The sequence below is a fragment of the Tamandua tetradactyla genome, chromosome 2, assembly GCF_023851605.1.
Source record: "Tamandua tetradactyla isolate mTamTet1 chromosome 2, mTamTet1.pri, whole genome shotgun sequence".
NCBI classification, from domain to species: Eukaryota; Metazoa; Chordata; class Mammalia; order Pilosa; family Myrmecophagidae; genus Tamandua; species Tamandua tetradactyla.
The window spans coordinates 59,629,916-59,644,375 of NC_135328.1; the positions used below are offsets into that span (position 1 = coordinate 59,629,916).

Sequence of the window (14,460 nt, forward strand, 5' to 3'; positions counted from 1 at the left end):
AGGACTGCGCACAAGGACCTTTATTAAGGGAAGTACATTTGCTTATATAGAAGCGGTGGAGAGGGGGATGATCTCAGGAAAGGGTGGCCGTGGGCTTAGCTGATTGGTGGAAGGAGACATTATGTCTACACATGGCTTGGGAGGGAGGAGAAGTGGAGGATGGGGGGGGTTAGAGCCAATGGGAGAGAGAGATAAGTGCGTGAGGTGTTTAGTAGCCGGGTAGAGGGTTGAAAAAAGGTGGCCAGTAAAGAAGGCGCTGTGATTGGAGGATAGGATGATGCTATGGGTTGCTGGGTAAGGTGTGGTTGAGGAGGGGCCCGGTTTGAAAGTATACTGCAAATGAGTTGCTAGTTTACAGTTCTAAGGCCGAGAAAATATCCCAATTAAAACAAGTCTAAAGAAATGTCCAATCAAAGGCATCTAGGGAAAGATACCTTGGTTCAAGAAGGCCGATGAAGTTCAGGGTTTCTCTCTCAAGTGAAACAGCACATGGCAAACACAGGGCTTCTCTCTTGGCTGGAAGGGCACGTGGTGAATACAGCATCATCTGCTAGCTTTCTCTCCTGGCTTCTGACTTCATGAAGCTCCCCTTGAGGCGTTTTCCTTCTTCATCTCCAAAGGTCACTGGCTGGTGGACTCTCTGCTTTGTGGTGCTGCAGCATCCTCTGCTCTCTCCGAATCTCTCATTCTCCAAAATGTTTCCTCTTTTATAGGACTTCAGAAACTAATCAAGACCCATTCAAATGGGTGGAGACATGTCATCCCCTAATCCAGTTTAACAACCATCCTTAACTAAATCACATCAACCAGGGAGATGATCTCATTAGTTCCAAACATATAGTATTGAATAGAGATTATTCTACCTTTATGAAATGGGATTTATATTAAAACATGGCTTTTCTTAGGGGGCATACTTCCTTTCAAACCAGTACACTCTCCATCGGAATCATCAGCTTTACAGCCTGCCCTACTGACTTTGGACTCCAAGTTCCCATGGTTATAAAAGTGAGACACTTTTATAAATGTTATATCTACAGATATTTCCTGCTGATTCTGTTTCTCTAGAGAACCCTAGTTAACACAGCCTGGTACCAAGAGTGGTTCTTAAGAAACAGAATCTTAAAAATGGGTTTTTATGATTGGTTTTCCACTCTGACTGGACTCAAAGGCATGGACTCTGATTCCCATAATCAGAATGATACTGCCAATCCATGGAGTGAATTGACAAAAGAGTTGAAATATCACCATTTGATTCTTCAAATGCTTTGTTTGTACGAAGCCAGGCTCTGGGGGATAATATTTTTGACACCTTTACAGAGTTTTGTGGAAATAGGAAGTATAGAGATGTTGGCAGTTGTTGTTAGATATACTGTATACATTAATGAGTGAAAGGGATGGGTTTAAGCTTCAAATGAGAAGCTTACGTGCCATCTGACAGATGTAAACATTTCTATGAGTGTCCTGAAGGAAAATCTTATTTCCTGTAGCCATAGACTTGAGATCTCCGAAATCAGACTCAGGATCTTATTGTTAGAGTAGCAACTTTACAACGTAAACTGAAATCTCAATCTTGCATAGTGTCTGCCTTTAAAGTGAGGGCATTGATTGGAAAGGAGTGGGACCCTGAAAAATGGAATGGCAACATATGAATTGACAATGATGTCGGTGGAGAGGTTGAAACCCTAGGTCATGCTGAGTCTTCTCTAGATAATCCTGTAATGGTTTGCCCTGAGGATATAGCCACCCCACATCTAGCCTGTCCTGAGGAGTTGGCCACTCAATCTCCTCCTGAAGGGATTAGCCCTAGAGTGATTAATCTTGTTTCACCAGATGAAACTTCAAATGAATGTCCTGAAAGCAAATTGCTTGGAAGATACTTCTAATTCCTTTCATGACCTACCCCCACCATCCCTCATTTCTTCCAGACCTATAAGTAGACTGAAGTCCCAATAGGCCCCAAAAGGTGAGGTACAAAGTATCACCCATGAGGAGGTATGTTATACTCCAAAAGAATTGTGTGAGTTTTCCAATTTATATAAACAGAAATCAGGGGAATATGTGTGGCAATGGATTTCAGGGTGTGGGATAATGGTGGGAGAAATATAAGGCTGGATCAGGCTGAATTTATTGATATGGGCCCATTAAGCAGAGATTCTGCATTCGATGTTATAGTTTGAGGGGTTAGAAAAGGCATTAACAGTTTGTTTGGATGGTTGACTGAAACATGGATCAAAAGGTGGTTGACATTACCTGAGGTTGAAATGCCAGAACTGCTCTGGTATAATGTAGATGAGGGGACCCAGAGTCTTAGAGAGATTGGAATATTAGAGTGGATTTATCATGTAAAGCCTGCTCTTATACCCCAGGAATGTCTGGAGGTTGCACCTTTTACCAGAACTGTGAGAAATAAATTTGTGAGACCAGTGCCATCATCCCTGAAGAGCTCCATAGTTGTACTTCTCTGTAGGTCAGATATTGCTGTGAGAACTGCTGTCACTGAGCTGGAATCCTTAAACAATGGGGATGACCAGATCCCGAGTTGGTAGAAGCCAGGTGGCAGCACTTAATTGCCAAAGACAAGGTGGGCATGACTATCATAATAGACAGCAGACTTAAAGCAGGAGTCAAAATAATCTGACTCACAGAGACTTGTGGCATTGGCTAGTAAATCATGGGGTGATTGACCCTGACTATCAGGGAGAAAAAAGACTGCAACTACACAACGGAGGTAAAGAAGAGTTTTCCTGGACTATAGGAGTCTCCCATGGCATCTTTTAGTACTTCCATGTCCTGTGATTAAAATCAATGGAAAACTGCAACAACCCAATCCAGACAGGACTACCAATGGCTCTGAAACTTCAGGAACGAACGTTTGGGTCACCCCACCAGGCAAAGAACCACAGCCAGTTGAAGTGCTTGCTGAGTGTAAAGGGAACATGGAATGGGTAGTGGAAGAAGGTAGTGATCAATATGAACTATGACCACACGATCAGTTACAGAAATGAGGACTGTAATGCTGTTTTGTTCATGTTATAATATTTAAGTTGTAATATATCAAGTTTAAGAAAGAATATTACCCAAGGACTTGTACCCTATTCTGGGGAGATTTAATGTGCGTCCATTTGTATGCAGGACAGTTGAGTGTTGTTAGGCAAGGAAAAAACATGTCTTTTATTGTTTTTTATTTAGAAATTAAGTATGGTTTAAGGTAATGTTGTATAGCTGCCAAGTTGACAAGGGGTGGACTGTCATGGTCAGGTTCATGTGTCAACTTGGGCAGGTGGTGGTACCCATTTGTCTGGTTGGGCAAGTGCTGGCCTGTCTTTTTTGCTATGAGGACATTTCCTAGAATTAAATCATGATTACATCAGCTGTATCCACTGCTGATTTCATTTGTAATCAGCCAAGGGGAGTGTCTTCTGCAATGAGTGATGTTTAATCAAATCACTGGAGGCCTTTTAAGGAGGATTCAGAAGAGACAGGCTCTCTTCCTGCTACGGCTGGTGAGCCTCTCCTGTGGAGTTTGTCCAGACCCTCCATCAGAGTCATCAGCTTCACAGCCTGCCCTACAGATTTTGAACTCTATGTTCCTACAGTTATGTGAGACACTTTTATACATTTTATATCTACCAATAGTTCCTGCTGATTCTGTTTCTCTAGAGAACCTTAGCTAATACCGAGCTGCATGTTTAGAGAGACTTCGACACACTGGAATTGTTCAATGAAGAGTATCAGCACAGGGAGGGGGCTTGAACCCAGTTCTGGAAGTCAGAGACAAAAGACAAACTGGGGAAAAATATTTCCAATTCATATTGCAGTTAAAGGGCTTCCTTCTCTAACAGATAAAACATTCACAAAAAACAATAAAAAAAGATAAACCACCTAATATAAAGATGGGGAAAAGACATGATAGAGAGTTCATAGAAAGGAAAATACAAATGACTCTGAAAGATATCTTAAAAAGTGCTGAATCTTAAGAGAACCAAAAATTAAAAATCCATGTGATATCATTTTAAAATATGTATATATTTTGTTGGTGAGGCAGAATGGAAACAGGCACTCACTGTTTACACCCCAACAACTACTAAATTGTTGCATAGGGGTATAAATTGATACAAACCTTTGGAGGGCAATTTGGTCAAATCAATCAAAATTCCAAATGAATATACACTTGTACCCAGCAATTCCATTTCTGGGGATTTATCATCCCACAGATATACCTACATTTGAAATGTTATTCATTATAATATTGTTTGTAATATCAGGATGTGGGAACAACTCAAATATCTATCAAAACAGAAATCAACAAAATGGTACTTACAATGAGGCTTTATGTAAAAAGGAACAAGGGAGCTCTCTGTACCTGGCATGGACTGATCTCTAAAATACAGTTTAAGTAAAAAAAATAAATAAAAGCAAGATGCAGAATGGTATATATAGTATATATAGTTGATATAAGAAGTGGGGATGAGGAATGAATATACATACATATATATTTGCAAATATATAGATCTGTATGGATGTGCAAACATATATACATATTTGTTTAAATTTGCAAAAATTAAAAATGGAAGCAAAATAATTTAAATGGTTACCCAAAGCAGAAAGGAAGTTACAGTATTTGAGGATAGGTTGGTAAGATGTCTCTGAATGTATTTTTACATAGTTTTTACTTTAGAAACATGGAAATTATAATTTTTTTAAAAGCAAAAACAAATCAAAAAGGGAAAAATAGTAATTCCTAAAAATTGGACACAAACCAAAATAAATTTACTTTATATCAAGCTGGTAACATGACCACTCAGAGAGAATAATCCTTCTTCTTGACCTGAAAATACTGCATTTTGACTGCGCATCCTCGGTGAGGTATTCTCCACTGTACCAGTTATTAGATTGTTTTCTCTCAGCTCCAAACTCACCCTTTAATATTCTACTTAGTAATGTTTGGCCCTGGGTTCAACAAATTACACTTCTTTCTCTTAGTTTTCAGCAACAGGAGGAAAATTGAGGCCAGCTCTGGGAGTACCAGATAAAAAGCTGGAGGGAAGTAAATGTGATCTTATGGTTTTGTGGCTAAATCTGTGAGGAAATTCTTCTTTTTAGAATTTCAGCTTTCAAATGCGGAATAAACGATAGAATTAGAAAAAGACCATTTTGCCATCCTCAAATGAAATAATGAATTCAGGTAATTGTCCTTAAAGGATGATGAACCATTAAGTAAAAGATGAGTTGGGAACATTATAAGAAAGAATTTAGGCTGTCAGCATTTGAACCCTCTTATCAATCTTGGTAACACTAAAAGAGAGACATCCAGCTATTGTGTGTTTGATGAGTTGTAACAGAAAATACTTGGCATTGCCTATGAAGCATTCTTGTCTCCACCTCCAAATTTGAAGTTGAGTCTAATCAAGCCTCTATATCTAACTTTCATTACACAGGAAATTTGGGGAATAAGGAACAAACTAAGCTAAATAACAAGGTGGCAAGCAGCCAAAATCAAAATGTGAGCTATTTCATAGAAAAACTGACCCAGTGTCTTCAATATTCCATTGATAGGAATAAAAGGATGGGGGTGGAAAGGAGGAATTGTTATAGATTAAAAGAGATATGTACAGCCAAATAAAACAAATGGATCTTGTTTGGATCTTGATTTGAATAAACCAACTGATTTAAACAAACCAACTGTGGTGGTTTGAAGTTCTATGTACCTCAGAAAAACGTGTTCTTAAATCTAATCCATTCTTGTGGCTGTAACCCATTTTAAGTAGGACCTTTTGATGAAACTACTTCAGTTAAGATGCGACCCACCACATTCAGGATGGGTCTTAATCCTACTTATAGAGTCCTTTATAAATGGAGTGAAGGGAGAGAGAAAAAAAGTCACAGAAGTAAGAACCTGAAATCAAGGAAACTAGGAAGAGAAGGGAGAGACTAGGAGAAGTCACTGTCTGCCTTGCCATGTGGCAGAGGAGCCAAGAATCACAGGCAACCAGTGATTTCGGGAAGAAAGAACTGCCTTGATGATGCCTTGATTGGACATTTTTCTCAGCCTCAAAACTGTAAGCTTATACATTCCCATTGTTTAAAGCAACCCATTTCATGGTATCTGCTTTAAGCAGCCTAGGAAAGTAAAATACCAATTGCAAAAAGACTTAAGAGAAAATTATTAGGAAAGCTAAATGTGGATGGGGAATGATGGCTGCTCTTTAAGGTAAGATAATGGCATTGTGGTTATATAAGAACACTTTTATTTTTTAAATGTATTCTGAGGTAAATAGGAGTGAAATGCCTTAAATTATAACAGCAAGAAAAGTGAAAGCAGTAAGATAATGAACAGTATGTATACTATTTTATCTTTTGTATAAAAAAGAGAGAAACCAAGAAGGACATGTAAATTTATAATAGTAGTTATCTGTGAATGGTTCATACAGACTGATAAGCAAATAAGAGAAAAACGTGACAAGGAAGTTTGTCACTTCTTAAATTAAAATAATTTATATTATATGAATGCATCACCTATTTAAAAAAATTCAAGTAAAATATGAAGTGAAAAGAAAATCCACATCCCCCCTTCATTTCTACCCACCCTAAAATGGTTGCTGAAGGAGCAGATCCAGGAGAACATGGTCAAGCTCACCATTTAATGCTGCAGTGGCCATGCGTTGTGTTACTCCAGGGAGTGCCATTCATGCAAAAAGATGTGCCACGTAGTGGCATGGATTGCTGCTGTCAACAAATCCATGAATGGCTTTCCTGGAGGAGAAGGGGTAGATGTAATCTGGATGGTGCCAGGGAACCAAACCCAGACTAATGATAATCCGGGATAGCAGTTTTGGGCTCAGCAAAAGAAAGTATTTTCTAAGAGTAAAACAGGCTACCTCAGGAGATAGTGAGAAATTCTTTCCTTATCACTAGAGAATCCAAGCAGAGATTATATGATCTCTAAATGGGAAGGTTGTGAAAGGAATGTCTAGATCAGGTAGAAGGCTGGACTGAGAGTTCTTTAAGAATTTTCCCAACTGGAAGCTCATGTGTTTGCTTGTTGTTGAGTTTATTCCTGCTAAGGTCTCCAGTGGCCTCTGAATCACCTCTTGAATCGTTTAACTCCATTTACTTCAAACAATGGAATAAATAAACATGTGCTTGAGAATCCAGGAGGATATAAACAGAAAGAACAGGATTTAATGGGTGAGTCTACATTCAATTTATTTCTAGGACACTCTTCAGCAAGAGTTCTTGTATATTTGCTTTAGTGCTCCACCTTTAATTTGACTCAGAGTTGCTCCCCGTGTCTGCTTCTTTCTTTCAACTGACTTCATCAATCTTTTATTACTCCAAAACATTTCTTTATCATTTCTGTTGCCTCGTGACTTTGATGAATGCATACATATGGTCTATCTATGTATGATAATCTCTCTGTTTCAACTGCTGTTGCCACATGCTCAGTTCTTTCCATGGTTCTTTGTTCAGATTCTTAAGAGACATTCTGATTATTCTAACTAATATATTCAAGCTACACCATATCAGAGGATCAGGGAGTGACTGTTTGAAGAGTAGTGGGTCCTAGATTCTTCTTATTTAGTTTTGCTCTTTTAATTATAAGGAACTAGGATCCACTTAAGATAGCGTAAGTAAGATTTTATTGCTGTTGCGGTCTAAATAAGGATACATTTAGAGCAAGTAGTGGAATCTTATGCAAATCCAAGAACAGGGTTCTTAAGAGGGCAAAGCTAAAAGTTTGTGAAGGTGGAGGGGGTTCTTGATATCAGGTGCCTCCCGGGGTCATGGGGCCACAGAAGAAGGAAAGCCTTTTGAACTTCCTCTATTAATGCAACTTGGATACTTTCTACATTTGTTTTTATCTCTTTTCTCTTCTCATGGGTTTCCTCTGCTAATTTCTCATTTTTGCTTCCTATTTCACCCCCGTAACTTCAACTCTAGCTCATACATTTTCATGATCAATCTTTTCTGATTTGGCTCTCACTAAACTGATTTAGTTCTCCCATTTCCCTAATTCTGAATTCCCCAAAGGTAAATTCATTATCCCAGTTATCCCTTTAGCTTTAGTCAGATAAATCATACTTACCTATGGATTGGTTGTTCTTGGGTCACTTGCACTGGTCCACCGAGCTGTGTCCAGCAGTGGTACCTAAAATCTGACTGCACTGAAGGTGGGAGCAGTGTCCCTTAAAAGGCATAGGGCACATTGTATGATGTCTTTAGGATGTGATTTGAGTTTGGCTCCATGAATCCATTCATAATTAGTAAATACTATGGAATCCTATTTCATATTCTCTCTCAGATTACCTTTTATTTCAGCCACAGCTGTGGGGACAATGTGTGTAAATTAGACTCATCTTGAGCTAACAGTGTCAACCTCAAAAGTGTACATCATGTTTTTCTGCTTCTCTGCTCCAGGATTTTTTCAATGCCATGTGAGCCTGCTTACTCCACTCTCAAGTGTACTAAGCCACTTGAGGAGAGCCAATGGCTGTGGCAGACAGGAACCTAAGATGCCTCCAAGATTTCCCTCCCCATTGCATACATGCTCTGCATAATCCCTGGGCAGCTGAAAATGATGGATTTTATTTCCATGATTTGGCTATGTTAAATGAAACATTTGACCTTAAAATAGGGAGCTACTCAAGGGGATCTAACCTAATCCTATGAGTCCTTGAAAAGCAGAGATTTTCTCTGGTTGGTGGCAAAAGGGAAGTCTAAAAGGATTTGATGTACTGTTGCTGGCTTGAAGATGAATGGGGACATGTAGAAAGGAAAGGGGACCTCAGTCCTAGAGCTACAAGGAACTGAATTTTGCCAGCAACAAGAATAAACTTGGAACCAAATTTTTCTCCAGAGTCTCAAGACAAGAACTCAGTCCAGCCCAACATTTTGATTTCAGTCTTTTAATACCCTAAGCAAAAAACCAAACTATGCCATGCCACACTTCTGACTTAAAGCGTTGTGAGCTAATAAATGGATGTTGGTTTAAGCAACCAAATTGTGGTACTTTGTTACATAGCAGTAGAATACTAATTTAACAACTTTGGAAGCAACCCTCAATCAACTGAAAGGAGGTGGGGATAAATCCTTGCATCTCATCCTTCATGTAAACAATTATGAAAGGCATTCTTTATACTTCCTAGGTGTCTTAAGCAGAATTGAATCCTCATTGCCCACAGCAGCCACCTTACATAACCTTATGTTGGCTTTTCCTCCTTCCTGTCTCACTCTCCTTGTTCCCTCATGGTGGCTTCCTGGTATCACCTCCAAAATAAATTATCTACAGCTAAGTCCTTGACTCAGGCTCTGCCTTTGGGGGACACAGCTGAGACAATTATTACCAGAAGTTACCCTAGAAAACATACTGCTCAAATGGCAAATAGGACCCCATTTCTGTTGATAAGTGAAGTAGTGATGACCCCTGGCTTGTAGCATCATATTTATTGACATTCACTTGTGTTGGGCTATTTTGAGAAGCAGGTAGAGTTATTCAGTAGCTCTAGCACTTCAGAAATATGGTGTAGTTGTGTCTATGCAGATAGTAGAATTGGCTGTCTTTTGTTAGCTACTATATAAACCTTAAAGAAAGAGAACAACAGGGTCAGGAAAGCCAACCATATGCTAATGTCACGCTATGAAAACCAAAAGACCTCTACAACAGTTTTTAAGGAGATTCTCATCTCCTGAAACCCCAGGGAAGATTGTGTTAAAAAGCAGGCCGAGGATTTATTTGTAAAAATGGCACAGCTACAAAGGAGACCGAACGTGCTGCTTCAACAGGTTCCCAATGCAAAACTAAAGGCCCTGATAGGTAAAAATGGGACCCTGAATTCTGGAATAAGGATATTTGGGTGGATGCACCTGAGAATCTTGAATCCTCAAATTTCCCTGAACCCTCCAGGGCTAAAGAATCACGCCTTCCCCCGGCTGCAGGAAAGCAGCCTCTCCTTCCTGGGGAACATGCCAAGACCTCATCCAGGGCAGATATCCTCCTCGCGGGCCACCCCAGCCTTCCCTCATTTCCCCCTCATGATGTTCCTGCTCTGAGAGGAAATAGTGTACTCACCAAGAGAATTTCAGGACTTCACTAACACGTACCAGAAGGAATTGGAGGGAACGTGTGTGAGAGTGGATCTTGAGGAAGGGAGAGTGGGATGTTCATTCAAGACTAATTGGGGAGTGTTTCTTAATAAAGCACAGTCTCCCTGACTCAGGATTAAGGACTTGGCAAGAATAACTGGAATTATCCTAGTATGCTGATACTATGGGTTTATGAAGCTGGGACACAACCATGGTTACAGTAAATGGGATGGGGAGGCTAGAACTGCCTTGATAGAGTTTGGAGGAGGAGATCAGAGGGTTGGGGGAGTGCAGATGCTTAGAATGGACACATTACGTGAGACCAAAAACCCACTAGCCAACTGTTTATCCTAGGTAGGCCCAGCAGACAACCTATTCACAAAGGCAATAAAAATGCACCAGTGGGGCAGGCCACTCATGGAAGGAACCCAGGTCTCCTTCCATGCTGGAGACCTGGGTTCGATTCCTGGTGCCTGCCCATGAAAAAAAAAAACACCAGTGAGGGTGTACCAGCTCTGTGAGAAGCTTGGTGTCGGGCTGTTCTGTTTGTGAGGATCAAGCATTCATTCTGTCCAAGGCCTCTAGGCACTGCCATGGAGCAGGGGGTGAGTCCTGCCCAGAGTGGGGTCAGCCAACTTCTACTTCTCCCCTGCGTTAGGAGCCTTTCGCCCCTGACTTGTTCTTACACTTTTCCCATCAGGCACCTACATGCATCTCTTTGATGGGATTAGGCTTTTAAAAATGTGAAGGGAACTGATACATTCCAGCTGTCTCAATTCCCTGAAATATTCCTCTTTGGGCCCCACAGCACTCCCACCAACAAAAACATATCTGACTCTGCAAGTGAAATCATTGCCCTCCACTCTACGTGGACATGACATCCAGGGGTGAAAGTCTCCCTAGATGACTCCTAGGGATGAGTCTGGCCCTGGCACTGTGGGATCAACAATGGATCCTGACCAAAAGGGGGAAAAGAAGTATTACAAATAAGGTATCAATGGCTCAGAGAGTTCAAATAGAGTCGAGAGGGGACTCTGGAGGTCACTTTTATGCAAGTTAGAACTTGCTGCTTATCATTACTTGCCAAACCCCAACCAAACCATTCCTGCCAATCCTAAAGAACAGCTAGGGCATTATGTAAGATTCTACAAAATTTCCATGCACTAAGATAACTTTCCAGAAATCTACAACCTCCAGATGGGTCCCTGGACCATATAAGTCCTGAAATGCAGAGCGGCCAGCCTCTCCAGAACATCAGTTAGTTCTGTCCCCCTACCCTATATTATTGACAGCCCCTTCCAACATGAAAAACTTAGAATGGCCATAGTCCATTAAAGAATGGGAGAAAGATCAAAGATGATGGTGGGGTTATACAGAGAAGGTCAGGTTTAACAAATGAGTGTGATTGCTGAATCAATACATTAATATTTCTTTTAGTCTCCAGAACCTTAGAGCAGCTAAAACTAAAAACCTAAAATTGTGGGATTGTAACCCATATCAAACTCTGAAATCTGTTCTACAACTAATTGTTGCAATGTACTTTGAAATGTGTTGCTTTTTTGTACATGTTATTTTTTACAAAAAAGAGAAGAATAAAATAGAGAAGATAGGATTTAACAAATGAATATGACTGCTGAATCAATCTATTGATATTCCTTTTGGTGTCCAGTGTTTTGAAGCAGCTGGATGAACAAATGAAAAATCACAGAACTGTAATCCATGCCAAACTTTAAATCTATTGTATAACTACTTGTTAAAATATACTTGGAATGTATTCCTTCTTTTGTATATATGTTATAGTTCACAATTAAAAAAAAAAAACAAACATATCTGACACAAGGACCTGGGTCTGATTTAACATGGGATGAGGAAGGAAAGGAGAGGAAAGAAAGAGAGAAAACATCCAGCCACATATCTGTGATTGCTAAAGGACCAAAGTTTGGTAATAACTGACTTTAACAAATATGTCACAAATTAAAAATAATTCCTAAAATACAGTCAGTCTTACTCATATTTCAACACATTCCTTAAGTGGAGGAGAAAGTCATGGACTTCAGTCAGGGCTCTGGAAGTACACGGGACCCATTATTGACCTTACCTGTGCCACCAGTGGTAGGGATTAACTATTATTGCTGGCCCCTTATCAGTTGTGGAAGTAAGAATTATTTTTGCATTTGCTTGCCCACAATCTTCTTTGGGGTTTGATCATAATGTGAGCATACCAAGGGAATGTGCTGGATGTAATGGCCATGTGTCATGTTGGTTGCACGTTAAAAAGTTTGGAGGCCACTGGCACCCAGTCATGAGGCATTTTACTGTTCCAAGAGGTGGAGGCAGGCGTTGGTGGTGTGGCATGCTTGCCTCTGAGCTTAAAATAAGAAATGCAGCAAAAATAGAATATGGTGAATGACACGTTACTTAGTATCCATTAGATCAAAACAAGTAGTTGTTTCAGATAAGTCCCGCTATTTCTAGTGCTAAAATGTGAGAGGAATTCCTGTCATGGTGCTAATGAATATCATTGTATGTTGGGGTGGATGACATTTTTCAATTTATTCCTACCTAAGATACAATGGATGTCTCTGGCATGAGACCAAAGCAGAGTAGAGTAAGCAGCTCAACACAGGGCAAAACAACATAGCAAAGTTCCCACTACCAATAAAACTTTTTTTTGTTTGTTTGTCTCTTTGTTCACAGATTTAACTCTTTATAGATATTCATTAGATCCTGGTGTCAGAGGATTTAAGATTTGGGCAACAAAATTAAGCTATAATATCATACACTGTGTTTCATAGTTAGCCAAAAAACTAACCAGCAGTACCAGAAATCAAAATACTCTTTCCAATAACAGCCCAAGGATCTCTCTGCGTTACCATTTCCCCATGAGTACAATGAGGAGTTTGGAGGTCATTTGTTTCTGAAACCTGGAAATCTATGACTATTTATTCAGTTAACTATTTCTGAGCTCCCAGGTTCCTCACAGCCGCCTTCACGTCCTTGTTCCTCAGACTGTAGATGATGGGGTTGAGCATGGGGGTCAGCACCCCATAGAAGAGTGAGATGAGCTTGTCTGACAGGTCCTGTTTATCTGTCCCAAGTGGGTCCTTAGACTTGGGTTTCCCATACATGAAGAGAATCGTCCCATAAAAGACAACCACGACTGCGAGGTGGGCAGAGCAGGTGGAGAAGGCCTTTCGCCTCCCCTCAGCTGAGGGAATCCTCAGGATGGTGGTGAGGATGAAGACATAGGAGACAAAAATAAACAGAACTGGGATAACAAGGAAAATCATGTTGGCCACAACCATGCTGATCACATTAATTGAGATGTCAGCGCAGGCCAACTTCAGGACAGCCAGGATCTCACAGGTAAAATGGTTGATGATGATGTCTCCACAGAAGGGCAGTCGCATTGCCAGGGATGTCTGCACTACAGAGTTGGTGATTCCAGCTGCCCAGGAGCCAGCCGCCATGGGCACGTAGGCAGCCTTGCTCATGACCACGGGGTATCTAAGGGGGTCACAGATGGCCACGTAGCGATCAAACGCCATCATGCTCAGGAGCACACACTCTGTGGCTCCCATGGCAAAGGAGAGGAACATCTGCCCAGCACAGGCTGAGAAGGGGATGGTTTTCCTGGGAGTAAGGAAGCTGTCAAGAATGAGGGGGACTGAGGAGGTTGTGTAGCAGATGTCCAGGAAGGAGAGGTTCCCCAGGAAGAAGTACATGGGCGTGTGCAGGCGAGAGTCATGGATGGTGACCAGGATGAGGACCCCGTTGCCCAGCAGGACCACCAGGTACATCAGCAGGATGAGCACAAAGAATATTTTCTCCAGCTTTGGATGGGCTGACAGCCCCAGGAGAATGAACCCTATGACAGGTGAGGTCTGATTGGATTTCACCATGACACATCTGCTCTGTCACCTGTAAGAACTCAAAAAGCCAATCAGCATTTTCTGACTCCAGAAGTTCCTGGAAAGCCAGAGAATACCCCCCACCCTAGTAAGCAACTGAAGAATGGCTCTGGCAATTTAAGCATCTTTATGGGGTTCTAAGAAAAATGTAGCAGAGATCAGTATATAACTTCTACTTCCAGTAAGAATGAACAAGTTAATTGGTGCTAACTCTCCTATAGAAAAACTGGACAAAATATATAAAACATCTTCTTAAGCTACTGGAGATATAATAAGACAATGAAGAATAGCAGGGCCAGGTTCCTTGGAAAAACAGAGACCCAGAGACGTGAGTCCAGCACATAAAGCTGCTTTTCAACAGAGTCGTTTGTAGCTTCTGGAGGGGACCAAGGAGAGATCAAGTAATACTCCTGACAGCCTCATGGAGATGAGAAACAAGTTTTAAAGTATAAGACACACCATGGAG

At 40.8% G+C, this 14,460-nt stretch overlaps 1 protein-coding gene across 1 annotated transcript; it reads right to left on the reverse strand.

Moving 5' to 3' along the window:
* Positions 1-13,037: 13,037 nt before the first annotated feature.
* On the reverse strand, positions 13,038-13,985 carry LOC143660361 (olfactory receptor 13C7-like). The gene has a single exon (XM_077133650.1). The coding sequence runs from the start codon at positions 13,983-13,985 to the stop codon at positions 13,038-13,040; it is 948 nt and encodes a 315-aa protein (XP_076989765.1).
* Positions 13,986-14,460: the final 475 nt, after the last annotated feature.

Coding starts and splice junctions, on each gene's coding strand:
- LOC143660361 (XM_077133650.1), bottom strand. CDS start 13,985: ATGGTGAAATCCAATCAGACCTCACCTGTCATAGGGTTCATTCTCCTG.